General features: G+C 42.8%; 1 protein-coding gene across 6 annotated transcripts in view; it reads left to right on the top strand.

Moving 5' to 3' along the window:
* Positions 1 to 13,381, top strand: part of dlgap4b (discs, large (Drosophila) homolog-associated protein 4b) — a 115,127-nt gene extending 101,746 nt beyond the window's left edge. For 5 of the 6 annotated variants that reach the window (XM_034585690.1, XM_034585692.1, XM_034585694.1 and 2 more), the window contains 6 exons: positions 2,195 to 2,634; positions 3,324 to 3,412; positions 4,136 to 4,620; positions 6,733 to 6,824; positions 10,136 to 10,306; positions 11,804 to 13,381. In XM_034585690.1, the coding sequence (XP_034441581.1) occupies positions 2,195 to 2,634; positions 3,324 to 3,412; positions 4,136 to 4,620; positions 6,733 to 6,824; positions 10,136 to 10,306; positions 11,804 to 12,046 (1,520 nt within the window). In that variant the 3' untranslated portion in view covers positions 12,047 to 13,381. Of the gene's footprint in view, positions 1 to 2,194; positions 2,635 to 3,323; positions 3,413 to 4,135; positions 4,621 to 6,732; positions 6,825 to 10,135; positions 10,344 to 11,803 lie in introns of all 6 variants that reach the window. The other variant, XM_034585695.1, reaches the window with a different exon arrangement.
* The last annotated feature ends 3,163 nt before the right edge of the window (positions 13,382 to 16,544 follow it).

The following is a 16,544-nucleotide window of genomic DNA, read 5'->3' on the forward strand; positions in this document are numbered from 1 at the left end:
AATACAGTAAAAGTCCCTGTTTAGATTATAGGCTTTAGTGGTGCAGCATGACATTTACTGTGTGTGTAGTATGAGTGGGGTTTCTGTGGTCTCATTAGAGTGAATTTTCCTACAGCCAACAGATCTTTTATATGATCTCTACGCATATTAACAGTGTTAGCATTTTGAAATGTGCTTTTTGTGTGAATGAAATCTATGCAATGTGTCTCAACTACACACACTAGAGACTCGGCACGACTGTGCAGCCCATTAACTGGATCTCTTCTGATGCACTGTTTACGTCACTGGGTGAATTCCTCTTCACAGACAGGCCATTTATTTCTGCTCTCGCTGATACACATGCTGTCTGTATGGGAAAGTATCCATGGACCCCATCATACATGGCAGATGTGGTCGATGGATGAGCTGAGGGATGAGTGGCTGTCCTGGCAGAAGGCAAAGCAAAGAGCGTTTGTTTTTTTTGCACAATAAAATCATCTTTTAAAAGTTGCGTGCTGGACACATGCTGTGTGGATTTCATGTAAGCCCACATATAAGTTCCCTCTCTAAGCTCAGCTTTAGGTTTTTAACCATGTATATATGCTACCATGTGACCAAGCGACTAAGCAGTGTGTAACAGTCCAACTCTGGTAAAGCTCAGCAGTTTGTGTGCACTGGCTTTTAGCTTCACCAGCTCTGTGAGTTTTTGGTGGTTTGTCAAATTATCATTATTGATATATTTTTTTACTTTATATCACACCAAGCCACTTAAACAGCAACCATATTCACAATAGAAGAGAATGGAAGGTGTTTATTATACTGTGCATATCACATAAAGCTCTTCTTATATCTGAGCAGTTTCTTTCTCTCATTTGTCTCCATGTTTAATTTACTGCACCCCGCTCTTGTGTCCTTTATATCTGATTGGCACATTCCATACCGGATTTGCTCTTCAGAGTCAGATGCTCAGCTAACTTGATTTACTGATTTTATCACCCGTCTCATGATCAAGGCTCTGAAGTGCAGTGTGTGATTCCATTGGTCACCTGTGTGAACGACTACGTTTGGTCAGTGCTCCTCTGATTTGATTTTCTGCTTTAGGCCTCTGATTTACTGGCGTTCCCTGCAGCAATGTCCTTGCATGTTTCTGTCCAGTATGAAGAGCTCAGGACATGCTAAGAATATGTATTGATAGGCTATGTCCACATATTTTAGTTTTATAATGCATCACTTTTGCCATTATTACTCCTGGTGTCCATACTATGCTGGACCCGTCACAACTCTTCTACCTGCAGTGACTGCAAAGCATTGCTAACCATTAGTCTTATCCACTTTGTCATCCCTAGTATGACTCTGGTTCTCATTCATAGTATTTTCTGCAAATATGCAACCAATTTGCTTCCTGTTTACAATGCTATGTGCATGACCAATGTATACATGTGATATGTGTTTTTAAGTGTATTGATGGTGATTATTTCTGATAGGGAACATAAACGCTGATCTGGACGGAGCACTTAAACATCTGGATGGAGCACTTAAACAAACATCAGTGTGAAAATAACTACCAAAAATGTGTTTGTTTAGACTTTGTACTCTGATCCACGTTCCCTCTGCTAACATGGAGGAGGTGGGCTTTTTGACCAATGCTGCAGCCAGCCACCAGGTGGCGATTGAGCTTGGGTAGCAGCCATGTCGTCCATCTTTGTATATGGTCTATGGTGTGGATGTTTTAGAAACTGAAATTGTAGCCACTCTTCAACCATTCATGGAATCACAGGGGGACATTTGACACGTTATCTCTAGATTAACCAAATCAGCCACAGTGCATGGAGTGCACTCTACCTGGCAGCCTTATTAGTCAAGTGATTAGCCTAAGCCACACGGATGACTTCTTTGAGATGGTGTCAATTAATTTGGAACCAACTTATAGTAAACATTTTGTAAACATTATATACGGAGTGAAGGGGGTGTCTGACTTTTTTTTTATAATGAATGGAACGCCAGGAAGAGCCTTGACTACATCCATACAATTATGTGATACCACTAAGATATCTTCTGCAATTGGTTCGGTCTTTTATTTTTTTATTCATTCTGCCTGAACATGACTGCGCCTCAAAGGTTTACTGAGGGGAACATCTCTTCCACTGTCATTAGTAATTATTTTTCCCTCTCTCTCATCTCTATCCCCCGCTCCATTATCTCTTTACTCCCTCAGTCTCCACCTGCATAACCACCTGTAAGAAGATTGCTCCTCCACCAGTGCCACCCCGTACAACGTCTAAGCCCTACATCTCTGTGACAGTGCAGAGCAGCACGGAGTCAGCCCAGGACAACTACCTGGATCAGCAAGACCGGAGGTCAGAGGTCAACAGCCAGTCGAGCCACGCTCACAGCAACTCCTCCGACAGCCTTGATAGCACCCGTGCCAACAGCCTGGCCCGCGGTATTCGCCGCCCCCCGCACATCATCCCCACTCCTATTGCCATCCCGAGAGACCCAATTGCCCCCAGCCACGCCAATGCTTCCACGGAGACGAGTGACTCAGTAGTCCAGATCGAATGCCTGAAATCAGGACTAAATAAAGGGAATCTAGTGGCAGACGAGCCCTTATTGGTCCCAGTACCCAGACGGAAACTCTCCTCCATTGGCATACAGGTATGCAGTGAAACTGTACAATCCAGGGCTGGTACAGTTGTGTCAGAGCTCTCACTACATATGAAAAACTGAAACTGTTTTTGAGGTCTGGGTCATTCCACATGCACAGTTTAATTAGGAAAAATTATATTCTTTGGTGTGTCACTTAAAGCCTAAAACTGTGCATGTAAGCTTAAGGTTTCATTACGTTTTCATTAGAGTGGGTTATATACTGCAGTATAGAAGGCAGAAAATGCTTTTCTTGTTATTTAGTCACTTTCTTTAGTTTCCCAACCCTGCACATTAACAGAACTCAGTCAGGGAAACCATTAACTGAAATTTTTGGGAAATCTAAGCACAAAAATATATGTATTTCCATGTTTTTATACCTCAGCGTAGGCAACAGCCATGGCCAAAGTCTTTGGTTTGTCCGTCAATCCATTCGTCCGCTCAATTCTTGGAATGAAAATCTATTTTAATTTAGCACAAATGTTTTCTTGGACTGAAGGATGAACAGATTAGAATTTGATGGTCCAAAGGTCAAGGTTACTGTGACCTCACAAAAGCCATTTTGGCCACAACTAGAACTCACTGGGTAGCGACCTATGAGATCACACATGCCACAATGTTTTTCTGAATATATAGCTTATAGCTTTAACCAGCTAGTGACTATAATTTTTCTCCATATCACTATTTATTTTTCTCCTAAGGTTGACTGTATCCAGGAAGTTCCACGAGAGGAGACCCCGCCACTGGCCAAGTTTCAGTCAATCGGAGTACAGGTGGAGGACGGGTGGCAGTAAGTCCTCTTCCTGTCCTTGTAACAACGTGAGGAATTTATATTATAGCCACACACACTGTTCTGACTATTCATTCTCTTTGCAGGAGCTCTGTAGATGTGAAATCACATTGTTTTCACATGTCATCTTTTTGTCTGAAAACCATCTGTGTGTGTGCGTGTGTTGTGTTGGTAATGTCATAAGCATTTACCATATTAACTTTTCTCTTCTTACTGTATATTTGTGTATTTACTTCTTGGTTGTTGCAGTGAAGTTGACATTCTGTACGTTTGATGATTTGAATTCCAGGAAGTTATGAGGGAGACTTCCTTTTCTATTTTCACTTTTTGGCATGCTGCATTTAGAGTTTTGTATATAACTTAATATGATTTGCTAATTCCTTACATTGGATTGTCCTGATGTTGTACACACATGACAATCCCTCAGGTTCAATAACATGGCCTTATCCTGTGCCTTTCCAGTCTTATCCTCACTTGATATTGGTTCATATTCTTCAATCAAGCACTGCTGGAAATGATGTGAAATGTTTATCCATTTAAAAACAAGAAACTGGCATTTAGTGATGTGAGATCATCATATATCATATATGCAAGACTCCATCCTGTATATTTATAACTCTGTTGACCAGTAGAAGGGACTTGGTCTTAAATGTTTGACAAAGATTAAAATTGTTGTGTTGAAAAGCCGCTTTGTAACAGTGAGTCTTGCCTTATGTGTTTCAGGAACAGTCGCTCCAGTAGCATGGCCTCAAAACAAGAAATAGACTCAGGCACACAGGACATTCTTATTTCCCACGTCAATAATACCAAACCCTTTGAAAATAAAATCATGGTCAGTAGTGCCAGCCAATCCATGAGCCCCCCTCCTAGACAGGACTCTTTAGACAACGGGGACACCACAGGTGACATCTCCTCACCGCCTCCGCCCAGGCAGATCCTCAAACGCTCCACCACACGAAGTAGCTCATCCTCCTTCTCAGAAAGTTTGGACCCAGCACTCGACCCCTCGTCTCTACCGCCCCCGGACCCCTGGTTGGAGAGCGGGAACGGCAGTAACAGCAGCGTGCCCCCGAGCGGCGGAGGGGGGACGCTGTGTCGGAGAGACGGCCACTGGTTCCTCAAGCTGCTGCAGGCCGAGACGGGACGCATGGAAGGCTGGTGCCAGCAGATGGAGCAGGAGACCAAAGACAACCAGCTCTCCGAGGAGGGTAAGGCTGGCACGGTACTCGCAGCAACTAGAGGAGCTGTATTCATAAAGCATCTTCCTACAAAGATCAGCTCCTCATGACAGAAAATTAAGTATTTTCACACAGTTAAGACCAGATCCTGGTATAAAATTTCTAGAAATCTCCGCCCTGAAGGGAGATCCCAAGGTGAAAAAGGGTTAGGAGAACTTTTAGGAGAGTAAAAGTTTCTTGAACAGAGGAGAAAGGACATTAAGTTATTATTTAAAATAAAATTCCTAGCTGTTTGAAAAACAATTTAAGTTTGTGTGCAGCAATCTCCGCTCTCGCTTTTCGACTGCATCACAAACAGCTGCTTTTCACTCTCCTCACTGGTGCACACAACCAGAGGGAACAAGGTGTCAGTTTGCTGAGCTGTACTCTCCCACGCCTGCCTCTTGGCCTGTGCTCTAACACAGGGACTGAATTTCCCTCTTAAAATGTCTTTAAGCTCGTCATCTAATTGAGATAATTGTAAACACTGGTCATCTGCCCAGTTGGGTTTTGTGGTTCTTTTACTGGCTTCCCTTACTGCTTGCTGGTGTACGGTAGATTTACATGCCAACCAAAACAGCTTCTTCTAAGCCAGGAGTCGGGGGAACGTCCAGCCTCCAAGATTGTTTGATCTGGCCTGCGAGGCAATTCATAAATCAATTCATAAATAAAGAAAAAACACTCATGCACATGCAGACTTTAAAGAGGTAGTTCAACGAAAAAGGAAAATTCACTCACCACTATGCTGATGGAGTGGTGGGTCAAGTATTTGAGTCCACAAAACACTTTTGGAGTCTCAGGGTTAAACAGCGTTGCAGCCAAATCCAATACAATTGAAGTAAAAGGGGCCCCTTCTTCAGACGTAAAAAAAATGGCTCCCTCCTGCTCGTGTGGTGTCATCCAAGTGTCCGCAAGCCCCGATATTCATATTTGACTCGAAACGGTGTAATTTACATAATGTATTGACATACACATGTCCAAGCAAAATTGGTATTGTACAGTGGAATATCCTTAACTGAATCAATATTGAACTAAATTGAATATAGACCTTGTGAATTGGAATCGATTAGTAATAAACAATAATTTTGTACGGCCCTCAAAGGATGTTATAAAAGATTAAAATGGCCCTTGATAGAAAAAAGTTTCCCCACCCCTGTTATGTATAAAAGCTATAGAGTGTGTATCAATGGGACCTCGACACTGCAGCTTCTTCCCCCCGATCGCTATAAGCTGGCTTCAAATGTGCAAGATGGTTGGTTCATATTTTAGTTTCATTTCTGGATAGTGGGAGGAAGTGGAGATGCATGGTCCATCTTCATAAACAGTCGATGGTCACGTTTTCATTCCATTTCTGAGTCAGACAAGTGGAGGCACTCTGAATGAACCCAGCGTCTTGAGCCTCCCCCAGAGGTCTGATACATCTGTCTGACCTCAGCACATGGTCCACAGCTCCCTCATAAGGTTCTGCCTCAGGCCCGACAATCACTCCATCAGACACACACAGCATGGAGGGGATGAGCCAGTAATACCTGAGGTTAACACACACAAGCAGGCCTGTAATCCCCAGAATTACACAAATCTACTCTGGAACTGATTAAACCTCCAGATTAGATTAGTGCTTCAACATCAGCCTGACAGGGCATACAGCAGTGGACACACACACACACACAAATCCACACTGTACACACAAACAAACAAACAGTGGAAAGGCTTTGGATGCTCAGTTTTTCGCAGAAGTGCTGGATCAATAGATCAACAAAGCTCAACATCCGGGTCTCACAACACAATAATCACATTAATATAACTTTGCAGTTCAGTGATCAGAGAGGACTTCCAATTTTGTCAGGGCAGATGTTTGCCCTAGTTTTGACACAGCAACAGACAACATACAGTAAGCCGTTTTCAGACATAAACTCTTTTCCTGACTTATGAGGAACACATCAGATCGTGTGCTCTGCCATGTTTCCTGTCTTAAAGCAGAACTAACTGGGTTTGTGTATCATCCATAGCAGAGATAACAGGATGTTTCTGAGATGAAAAATCATGTACAAATTCACAATGTGTTGATTTTTTTATTTTTCTTTCCTTGTGTTGTGTCTTCAGTGCTGGGAAAAGTCCGCAGTGCAGTGGGAAGCGCCCAGCTCCTAATATCCCAGAAGTTCCAGCAGTTCCGGGGCCTGTGTGAACAAAACGTGGTGTGTATTTTCCTTTCTGTGACACATCCACTCCACAGGTTTGCACAGGCGAGAAACGGAAACTCACATCCACAGTCCCATTAAGTTAAACTCATGGCTTTATTTTGGTTATTCTTTATTCTCCAGGATATTCTTTCCTTGATACACATGAAGGCTTTCACACAAATTAAAACTGACTAATACGCCATGATACACAGCATGTTAAGGCACAGGGTCCCACCAGTACCCAACACAGGGAGCTTATGATAAGCCAGTAAGCCATTCCTCTCAGGTGACGTGTTTTACTGAAAATGGCATTATACAAATTGCGGACAAATACCAGCACATGACACCACAACAATTAAGCATCTCAAACTAGAGCAGCACTCAGTGAGCACATTCCTCCGCCGAAGTCCAACAGTCCTCAACCAAGCTGCACCAAATTTCACACACTCATAGATATCAGTTCCCTAAATATGTTGGGGTTTTTTTTCATCAAAATCCATGTGACAGGGAAAAAGTTAAAATATCCTCAGTGTTAAAGAAAGTGAAAAACGTTTTGTGGCGATCTTTCCAGTAGCTTTTCTGTAATCTTGCTAAAAAAAAAAACAACGTTTGAAAACACATCAGCAGAGGTCATAAATAAACGGTCTGCTCTGTCAGTGGATATGATGTTCTACTTGCCAAATCTTTGTCTCTTTTCCAGCTTCACTGAACTTATCTTAGGAGAGGTTTTTATTTGGAACACGTTGAATACAAAAAAAATATCAATATATGCAAGTAGGAAAAAAGCAATCAAGTGAACAAATCATGTCCCAAAAGGAGTAGGAAGAAGTGAAAATGTGCCCTGCTCCCTTTGACTGAAATATGGAAATCCAGTTCAGTAAGAGCAAAACATTGGATTTAACGATTGAGCATAAAATTGTACACGGACATAAAAGTAACCAAACTACGATGGTGTTTCGGACCATCAGGCTGAGACACACATCACACATCACAAGAGGATTTCAAGGCCACATCGACACTTTTCTTTCAGCCTCTGCTAAATGCTTTCATTAATAGTGTTCTATTTAGAGGTAGAAATGATTTCAGCCTCATCAGTTAAGGAAATCAGCAATGAATGCTTCATATTTGTTGATGTAACTGTGTCACAGCCTGTCACCCAACTGTCTTCATGTCTTTCACTGCTTTGCAATGACGAAAACGATTTATATTCATATTTTGGACACGATGCATATCTTCATCTGTACTTCTGCTAAATAAGGAATACAGTACTATCCTCCTGTTCACTGATCTTCAGTCAGTCAATTGACATGATACTTTACATACATGTGGTTTATCTGCATTGTCTGGACATAGCTCACAACAAATTGTGAAGAACAGAGTAGAGGCTGCACAAACAAGATGAGATGTCCGGGCAGGATTTACTTTAAATCAGTCTTTATATATATAGAGAGAGAGAGAATGAGTTTACATGGTAGCGATGAAGCATTTAAAATGTCTCATTTTCAGAATCTGTCTTCATCGAAGGGGATAAAAGCCGACTGTGATCCTTTTCCTGATGTGAACATGGCTCCCTCTAGTGGTGAATAAGAAACGGGCAGTGTTTGTTTATGGTACAGTAATATTAGGCCACAATTAACATAGTTGATAATTGACAGCCAGTAACAGTAACCAACACCAGATTTAATTTTAATTTTTGTATTATTTATTATTACTATTATTAGCTGTTGGTAATAAGATCTTATTTTTTGTCGTTGAAGAAATCCTCCTAACCTATGAAACCACATTTAAATCCACAAGATCTAGATTTTTATTTGGATCAAATTGCACACACTCATCGATACCAGCCCCCTTAATATACTGGTATTTTTTCATCTTAACTCAGACATGATTCTCTGAGAAATCTATGAAAATGTTGACAAACAATGTAAAAAAAAAGATGGAAGACCTGGATTCTTCCACCAGGTTTTGTGGTAATCCGTCCCGTAGTTTTTGCGTAATCTTGCTCACAAACATAACTTGAGGTGATGGCCCTGACCTAAATCAACTGACCCAGATCCCCCACCTACCGACTCTATTTTTAAGGATCATCCTAGTTTTTATTGACAAGTCAAAGTTTATTCAGCTTTTATTTGCAAAGTCAATATTTTCTTTTATTATGGATCGCGCATCTGATCCATCTCTGCTGCCAACCACCATACTTTCAGTGAAAGAAGACTCATTCATCTCTTTCCTGTCATCTCAAGGCCAAAGAATCATTTAACGGCTGATTTGTCTGAAACCAAAGTTCAATTTGCTGAGCTTTGAATGTCCTCTCCACACAAGGACAGTACACTCACTGAAAGACAAACTAACTACATGAAGTAGCCTCATAACAAGAAGTGACGGCTGCTTGTAATGCCAGACCAAAGGGACCACCTACGGACATCCAAGAAGAAAGAAAGGGCAGAGAAAACACTGTAGATCTGTATATTTCTATTTAATTTAAAGTACATCAATATAGTTTGCATCCTATACCAGCATGTGTCAAATGAATGAATGTTTTGATCTCGGTAGGTAAAGAAATTCAGAAAAATTATCCTTCAGCTCCAATGCTTTTCACTCTTTAGATGTTTTCAGCCATGAACTACTGAAAATGTCCGCACCCTATATTTGGTACATTTTCCGGAGTTCAAGTCTGAAAATGGCAAAAGATTAAAAAGCATTATTTTTCTTTCACATATGAAGAACGCAGCAGGAGATTGTCCGAGGTGTTTACAACAACAGTAAAAAAAACATCTACAACATTCAGCGTGGCATCTGGGTGGAGTGTGCAGAAGGCAAAACATGACGTATAACTTCCACTGTGGAGATCACGTGGTTTTGTTTACAACGCTGTGACGTTGGCGTCGGCCCTTATCACCAAGAGCTCTTTAATCTCCTTGTCTTTCAGAGTTAACTTCTTCGTCAGCGCCCGACGTGTTTGGCTCCTCTTTTTCACCCTAAGATATTTGTACTCTTTTATTTTTATTTTTTTTGCGTCTGTTGCATGTTAGAAATGTCTTCATCACGCCCACTCGCTCGCTGTGACATTTTCCTGCTGTGCTCTCACATGGGCCCACGTAGACATCATGCAGACATTTTACCAGGAAACATCCAGGAAAAGCTCTGGGAAATATCTGGAGCAACTGAATCAGACATTTGCGTTCTCACATTCGTAACATTTCTGGAAAATGTCCTGATTTCAGTGCATGTGTGAGAGCAGCTTTCAATATATTTCATATAATCCACACCTCAACATGCGCTTTGTCCTCTCTCATCATAATTCATTTCATCCCTCTCTCCCTCAGATTGTGAATGCCAATCCACGACCCACAGCCCAAGACCTGGCTGGTTTCTGGGACCTGCTGCAGCTCTCCATCGAGGACATCAGCCTCAAGTTTGACGAGCTCTACCACCTCAAGTCCAATGACTGGCAGCCCGTGCCGTCGGCAGCCGCCCAGTCGCCCCCTGAGCGGAAGGTACTTCCCATCCCTGCTGCCCAGTGCCCTGGCTGGGGTAGGAAAGCCGCCGAAACCGGCCTCTCTCCTCCCACCACCACCAACCATTGCTCCCCCTCTTTTTTACCCCCCCGTCTCCCTTCAACATCCTGCCCTTGTCCCTGTGGGGGATGAACTCTAACAGGGCCTCCCTGTGCGACGCAAAGGGGCTCGAGAAATCCCTTTCAGCATGCATGGAAATATTCATCTCAAAGTGGGCTGTCGTTGGTGTGGTTTTTAAGTGATCCCCACTTTGAGCATGCATGGGTCAGTCTGATGTGGAGCATGGCTGAGATGCACCGGGACAGAAGGCAGTCTTCTTGCTTCTGCTCCTGTTCTGTTTACATTTCTGTGCTGGTGTTTATGTGTCTTTGTTGGTTACTGTTTGTGGAATTGTGGTCGTATCTGTGTCTAAGACGTCATTCAGACCTGGTATTAACATCCTTCCTGAGTGATCTGATCCCAAGTGGACACGCAAATATTTCCTCAATGCTTCCTGAGATCCGATGCCTCAGACCACATTCTGAGGTGGTCTGGGACGGATGTGGCCACAATCTTTCCGCTGTGTGAACGCGTCCTGGGACACATATAAAAGACCGCTTACTCAGCTGATGGCTCTGACCTGCTACAACTTCACTGTGAATCAAGCGTGTTTCCAGCTTCTCAGTGTCCATACGTGGATTTGTATTTGTTCCACACCACAATATCAACACTGACACACACATAATGATTGTTACTTTTCCTTAAATTGGTAAAAAAATCTATTATCATAGCACAGCTGCACGAGATTCAGCCTCTTCTTCTCTCTCGCTCGCGCCAACACACACGTACACAGTGACATCAGACACATCGGCAAACACAAACAACATAATTTGGTCTTTGCTGGCACAAAGTCCGCACGTGTTTATTTGCTTATAGAGCCAAGAAGTGAGGTCTGGTCACAAGTGGCCAAAGGAGAAACATTTAGGACACATTTTAATGTCAGGTGGAGCCAGATGAACTTATGGCCGTGAACTTGAGATCAGATCTGTCAGGATGGATGTTAATGCCGGGTCTGAACAGGGCCTGTCTGACTGCCTGTCTGTCTGCCTGCCTGTCTGCCTGCCTGTCTCTTTTAATGCTGTAGCTGAGTTGCATATTAACTGTGTCTTGTGATTCTTTTACTGCCTTCATGTTTGACACATGTACCCGTCATTTCATGTTTCTCTTTTCTTTGAAAGTTGTCATTCAATTAACTTTTTCCTCAATGTTTGCCTGTTTTTTTGTCTACACGCTCTGTGTTCTCCGTGTTTCTCTTTTGACAAAAGCTTTAACAGAAACAATGAGCACTGGCCTAATGTCTATGTCCAGAGTCCTGTCTGCCAAACCTCCCCAAACAAACTTGAAACTTCTCTCATTGCCTTACATCTGTCTTTTTGTCCCCTACACCCTCTCTCCCTCTGTCCTCCTCTGTCCAACCGTCTGTCCTCACTCCCACAGGACGAAGAGAAGGTGGCCTCTCCGGCTTCAAAGAAGCCTGGTAAGGGACGCCCCTCGCTGGGCCGCGAGAAGAGCGCAGACAGCTCGTCCACCTCTTCCTCGGCCTCGGCGGAGAAGCAGAGGCAGGAGGCTCGCAAGCGGCTGCTGGCTGCCAAGAAGGCGGCGTCGTTTCGGCAGAACTCGGCCACGGAGAGCTCGGACAGCATCGAAATCTACGTCCCCGAGGCCCAGACTCGCCTCTGAGAAGAGACAGTGACACACGGGGAAGGATGTGTGGGGGGGGGTTCTGTTCAGAGAGCTGGATAAGTAACGCTGAAATACCTGCAGAAAGTAGAGGAGGACTTCTGCGATGCAAATGAGCTACTCGGAGTAGACATGGATGGGGGTGGGGGTGGTGGGGGGAGGAGCGGCGGGGGGGGGGGGGTCAGTTCGGGCATTTTTGGCACATCCGTAAGTTTAAAGGCTGGTCCTGGTGACGTCATACACTATCACCTAATGATTCATTTCATCTCGTGGACCTGACAGCAGGAGACTTGTCGGTGAAAACCTCGGTGGGAGAAGTCATTTCTTTCTTGTTACTACTCTTGATATCATACAATTGTTAATGAAGATATTGTTACTATGACGATTATATCCTAAAGAATCTATATGAAGACTGTTTTAAATGTTCCTCTGTCTCGGCTATAAGATCTATTATGTGGACAGGAGACGAGCGCTCGTGCTCCTCTCCCGTACGTCATCGTCTTTCTCTTCCCAGATCATGGGCCATCTTGTAGCTTTGCACAGCGCCGCCTTGTGGCCGTCCCACACACCGCCCACACTACATCCACTGCACGACACTCTGCAAACCCCCACCTATCTCTGTCCGTCTTCCTTCTATTAATTTGTTTACTCATCCTTTGTTTTGTATAAAAATCCGATTAGATTCGATTATTGTGAATATTTTTGGGATGACGAAATTGAAAGTCAGGTTGGAGGGGATATTATCTAGTTCCTAGCAATTAACTCTTATGTTTGTGTGTTTTTATGCCAGAGTATTTTTTTAAAACACTGGTGAGGATCTGTTAATGGTTGAAATGAAAGCACATCCGATCATTAGGGCATCCGTGGCCGAGCATGAGGATCTCAGATTGAGTCAGAGTTTAGTCACAACATTTACTGAATATTTTCTTCTGTAGGTAAAACGCCCTCTCTCATTTCTTTTGCTTGTCTCTGTTCCATTAACTTCCTGTTTGTGCTGTAACCCTGTGCAAGGCTTCTTTTAAGTGCTTCTATTAAAATCACTTAGCATTCAACTCACAACATTTCAAATCAATCTAGGGCTTTTATTAAATTAACGCAGCCGGATGAGTATGCAGGATACGGTGTGTTTTTGTTTGTGAGGACACACGGTAGAACTTGTGTCCTACTGTTTTTTATACTGTTTCAAAAGCATTTGATTTATTTTGCCACCGTCACTGAACAAAATCTTAGTTTTTTCGTTACCATTATTGTTTTTCCCTCCATTGAAGATCATCCAAAGTGTCTGCACTTTTTTATTGAAAGAGAAAATATTTAATTAAAGCATTACATACATTAGTCATTGTGTTTTCATCTTTCATTGAATGCTGCCTGCTTTTATTTTCCCATGGAAGACTGCACAAGCCAAAGATGAATTCGCTGATTCAAATTCATCTCATGTGTTTAAATGTCAACAGCAGGGAGCCCAGTGGTAACTGCTCACTGTGAAAATAGATGGAGTGGAGGACTGTAGCCCAGTGTGTATTCCAGATTCAACGTCTAGATACGCACATGTCCAGGAGCCTGAGTAAAGGACACATTGTTTGTGGAGAGCTCCGGGTCAAAGGGAGCTGGGAAGTTCAGGAACAACACAGTTTAAGTGCAACATGAAATATGGTTCAAAAAGACTGAACAGAGTTTGTGTCTCAATCAACATCGCTGCCATCCTCCTCTGCATGCAAGTTTTCAGTGCATTGTTACGTACCCATACAATGAAAAAGCATTTACTTATAACAGAGTTATAACAAAGAAAGACAGAGTGCATACCTCCACCAACAGTCCCCTTAAATTCAATCAAGCTGCACCAGATTGCACACTCATATATCAGTTCCCTAAACATGACTGATTTATGACTGAGATAATGATTCATGAATTATCGTTTTCGCCAAGGAGGTTATGTTTTCACTCCTGTCTGTTTTTTTGTTGGTTGGTTTGTGAGCAAGATTTTTTTGAAACAGAAAAAACGGACTTTCACAAATCTTGATGGAAGGATGGTGTATGGGTCAGGGAAGAACCCATTCAATGTGGTGCGGATCCAGATCAGGGGTGAATCCAGGATTATTTCCACTTTGGGAGATATTGAGACATTTTAAATTTTTTCCCGAGGATTAATTCCTTGATCTTGGTGAAATCAGGCATATTTATGTTTGTGTGATATTTGTTGCAGCTTGATTGAATTTGAGGGGACTGCTGAGTGCCATTGAAGTTCTCTGGGAAACTTGTGAAAATGTCAAAAAACACTATCTCACAAAGTGAAAAGAAAATCCTGGATCTGCCCCAAAACAGGTTCTTTCTTGGCTCACGTTCCATCTTTTCACCAAGTTGTGTAAAAATCTGATAGGTATCCTTTCCATAATTCTGCTGACAGCACTGGTTTACACATATTTACAGAATCGCCTAGTGCATTTTGAAGTGTAGTATTTCACACTAGAAGTAACGACAGCCCCAACACGCCTCAGATCAGCCACAGTTGTTTTCCTGTCTTCCGTTCACGTTAGATTTCTTCCAAATACAGTAGTAATTATTATTAAACTCAACCAAGCCTCCTCTTCCTGATTACTTATGTTAAACTGCAGCACTGTCATTCCACTGCTTCCACTGCTGCAATGCCGCCTCCTCACCCACTGTGACTGGAAAAAAAAATGCAGCCTGGGGCTTTGAATTGGAAAAAGCCAGATCACCGCCATTCTTTCTTTATCTCAGGCCAGAGCTTTCTCTGGATGGTGGCTCTTTGTTTGCCTGTTGTGTTTGCCTGCAGGGGATGACTCTCAGCAAGGGAAAATGACTCAGGGGTGTCAATAGCCTGTTCCCTGGCTGCTGTCAATGGCCCCGTCCATTTGACGGAGGTGGATGGTATCGTTAGCACCTGAAGGCCTTTTGTTTGACTCAGCCGAGGGGCTTGATTTGATTTCTGACTGCCAGGAAGGGGCCGTATGTGTGTGTCTGACAAGTTGTTTTCCCAAAATAAGCATAGTGTAGTTGTCTCTTGTTTGTGTGAACAGGTTAGCTTATTGTCGATTGACATTTCCTCACTACATCCACCCTCCACATTTTTAAGAATATGTTGAAAGCATTGCATGAATCGTATCATTTTCTGTTTTATGTCTCCTTCATTGACTGCAGATTGTTTTTTCTGGTCCAGACCCTGCTGTCAACCCTCTTCGCACACACACACACACACACACACACACACAGATCTGTAGGTCTGTGCCTGACTGGAACGCAGATCAAACGCAGTGTGGCATCTGAAATACGCTGAGGGGGGGAGGGCAGGAAGACACAGAAAAAGCTGTTCTATGACCCGAGCGTCAAACTCTGAAAAGCGATGCTTCTTTTTATTTCTTCCAGTCTGCTGAAACTTGGGGATGTGCAAAATGCCAAGAGATGTCAGTGGCATACTTAAGGAGATGAAAGTGAGCTCATCTCATACATTTTGACAAGACTTCTCCCTCCAATACACACACACATACACATCACCGGGACACACCTCGGCCTATTTCCTGGGTTGGGGTATACATGATCCAAACAGCTGCACTATCAGGAGAGGGGGGGGGGGGCTCATTGTAAAGCCATTGATTTGAGGGGTGATAATGGCCCCCGTATAGAGTTGATAGATTTGGCCTTTTAAAGTCAAAACTGCCATTTCAAAAGCATTTGCTTAAGCAGCAGTTTGTTTTGGTGGAGCTTCATTTTCAATTTAAGACTTGTGTTCAGCTGTACTCTCTTAGGAGCTTCCTCGAGCCGCAGTAAACAGTAGTCTTCTGGTTATGTTATTGTCCCTAAAATGTGAAGAAAAAGCAATAGTCTGTTAAACAAGCGGAGGGAAATGTCACACTTGTATAGCTTTACTTTTCCCTCCACAAATAGTTTTGGCATCATCACATATTACGTACGGATTGTTTCATGTCTTTGCCACCTTTTCTACATTCCAGGACAGAGAAGAAGTTGCTCCACTGCGAGTGGCAGACAAAAACAAACCCAGAAAAGAGAGTTTACCTCAGCTGGTTGAGCAGTGAATTCACTCCCACACACAGTCGTCCAGACCCCTGCCTGCAAAAACACAAATGGGTCATTAGCATCTCTGCTTTTGTTTGCAGAGGCATAAACCTGGGGAAAGGGTGAGGGGCCGAATTTATCACACATACATGATGTAGCAAAAAAGTGTCTAGATCAAATATTTTATGAGGCAAGCACATATTTTAAAGAATAGGGTCTGTTCTGTATATTATTATATAGGCTGTGTGTATATCAGGGTTTGTGGGGGTTTAGAATAAAAGGGTTATTATGTTTGAGACTAAGTTTTGTGCGTGCGTATCTTTCATAAAATGAGACTTTCTAGATTCACGTCACTATACTCTGGTAACATTTAAAAAGATATGTGCAATACTGAGTAAAAATGGGTTCTTTGATATTAAGATGAAACTGATAATATTGCATTTTCTTCCCCACTCTTTGCTTCTTA

The sequence above is a fragment of the Hippoglossus hippoglossus genome, chromosome 5 (genome assembly GCF_009819705.1).
Source record: "Hippoglossus hippoglossus isolate fHipHip1 chromosome 5, fHipHip1.pri, whole genome shotgun sequence".
Taxonomy (NCBI): Eukaryota; Metazoa; Chordata; class Actinopteri; order Pleuronectiformes; family Pleuronectidae; genus Hippoglossus; species Hippoglossus hippoglossus.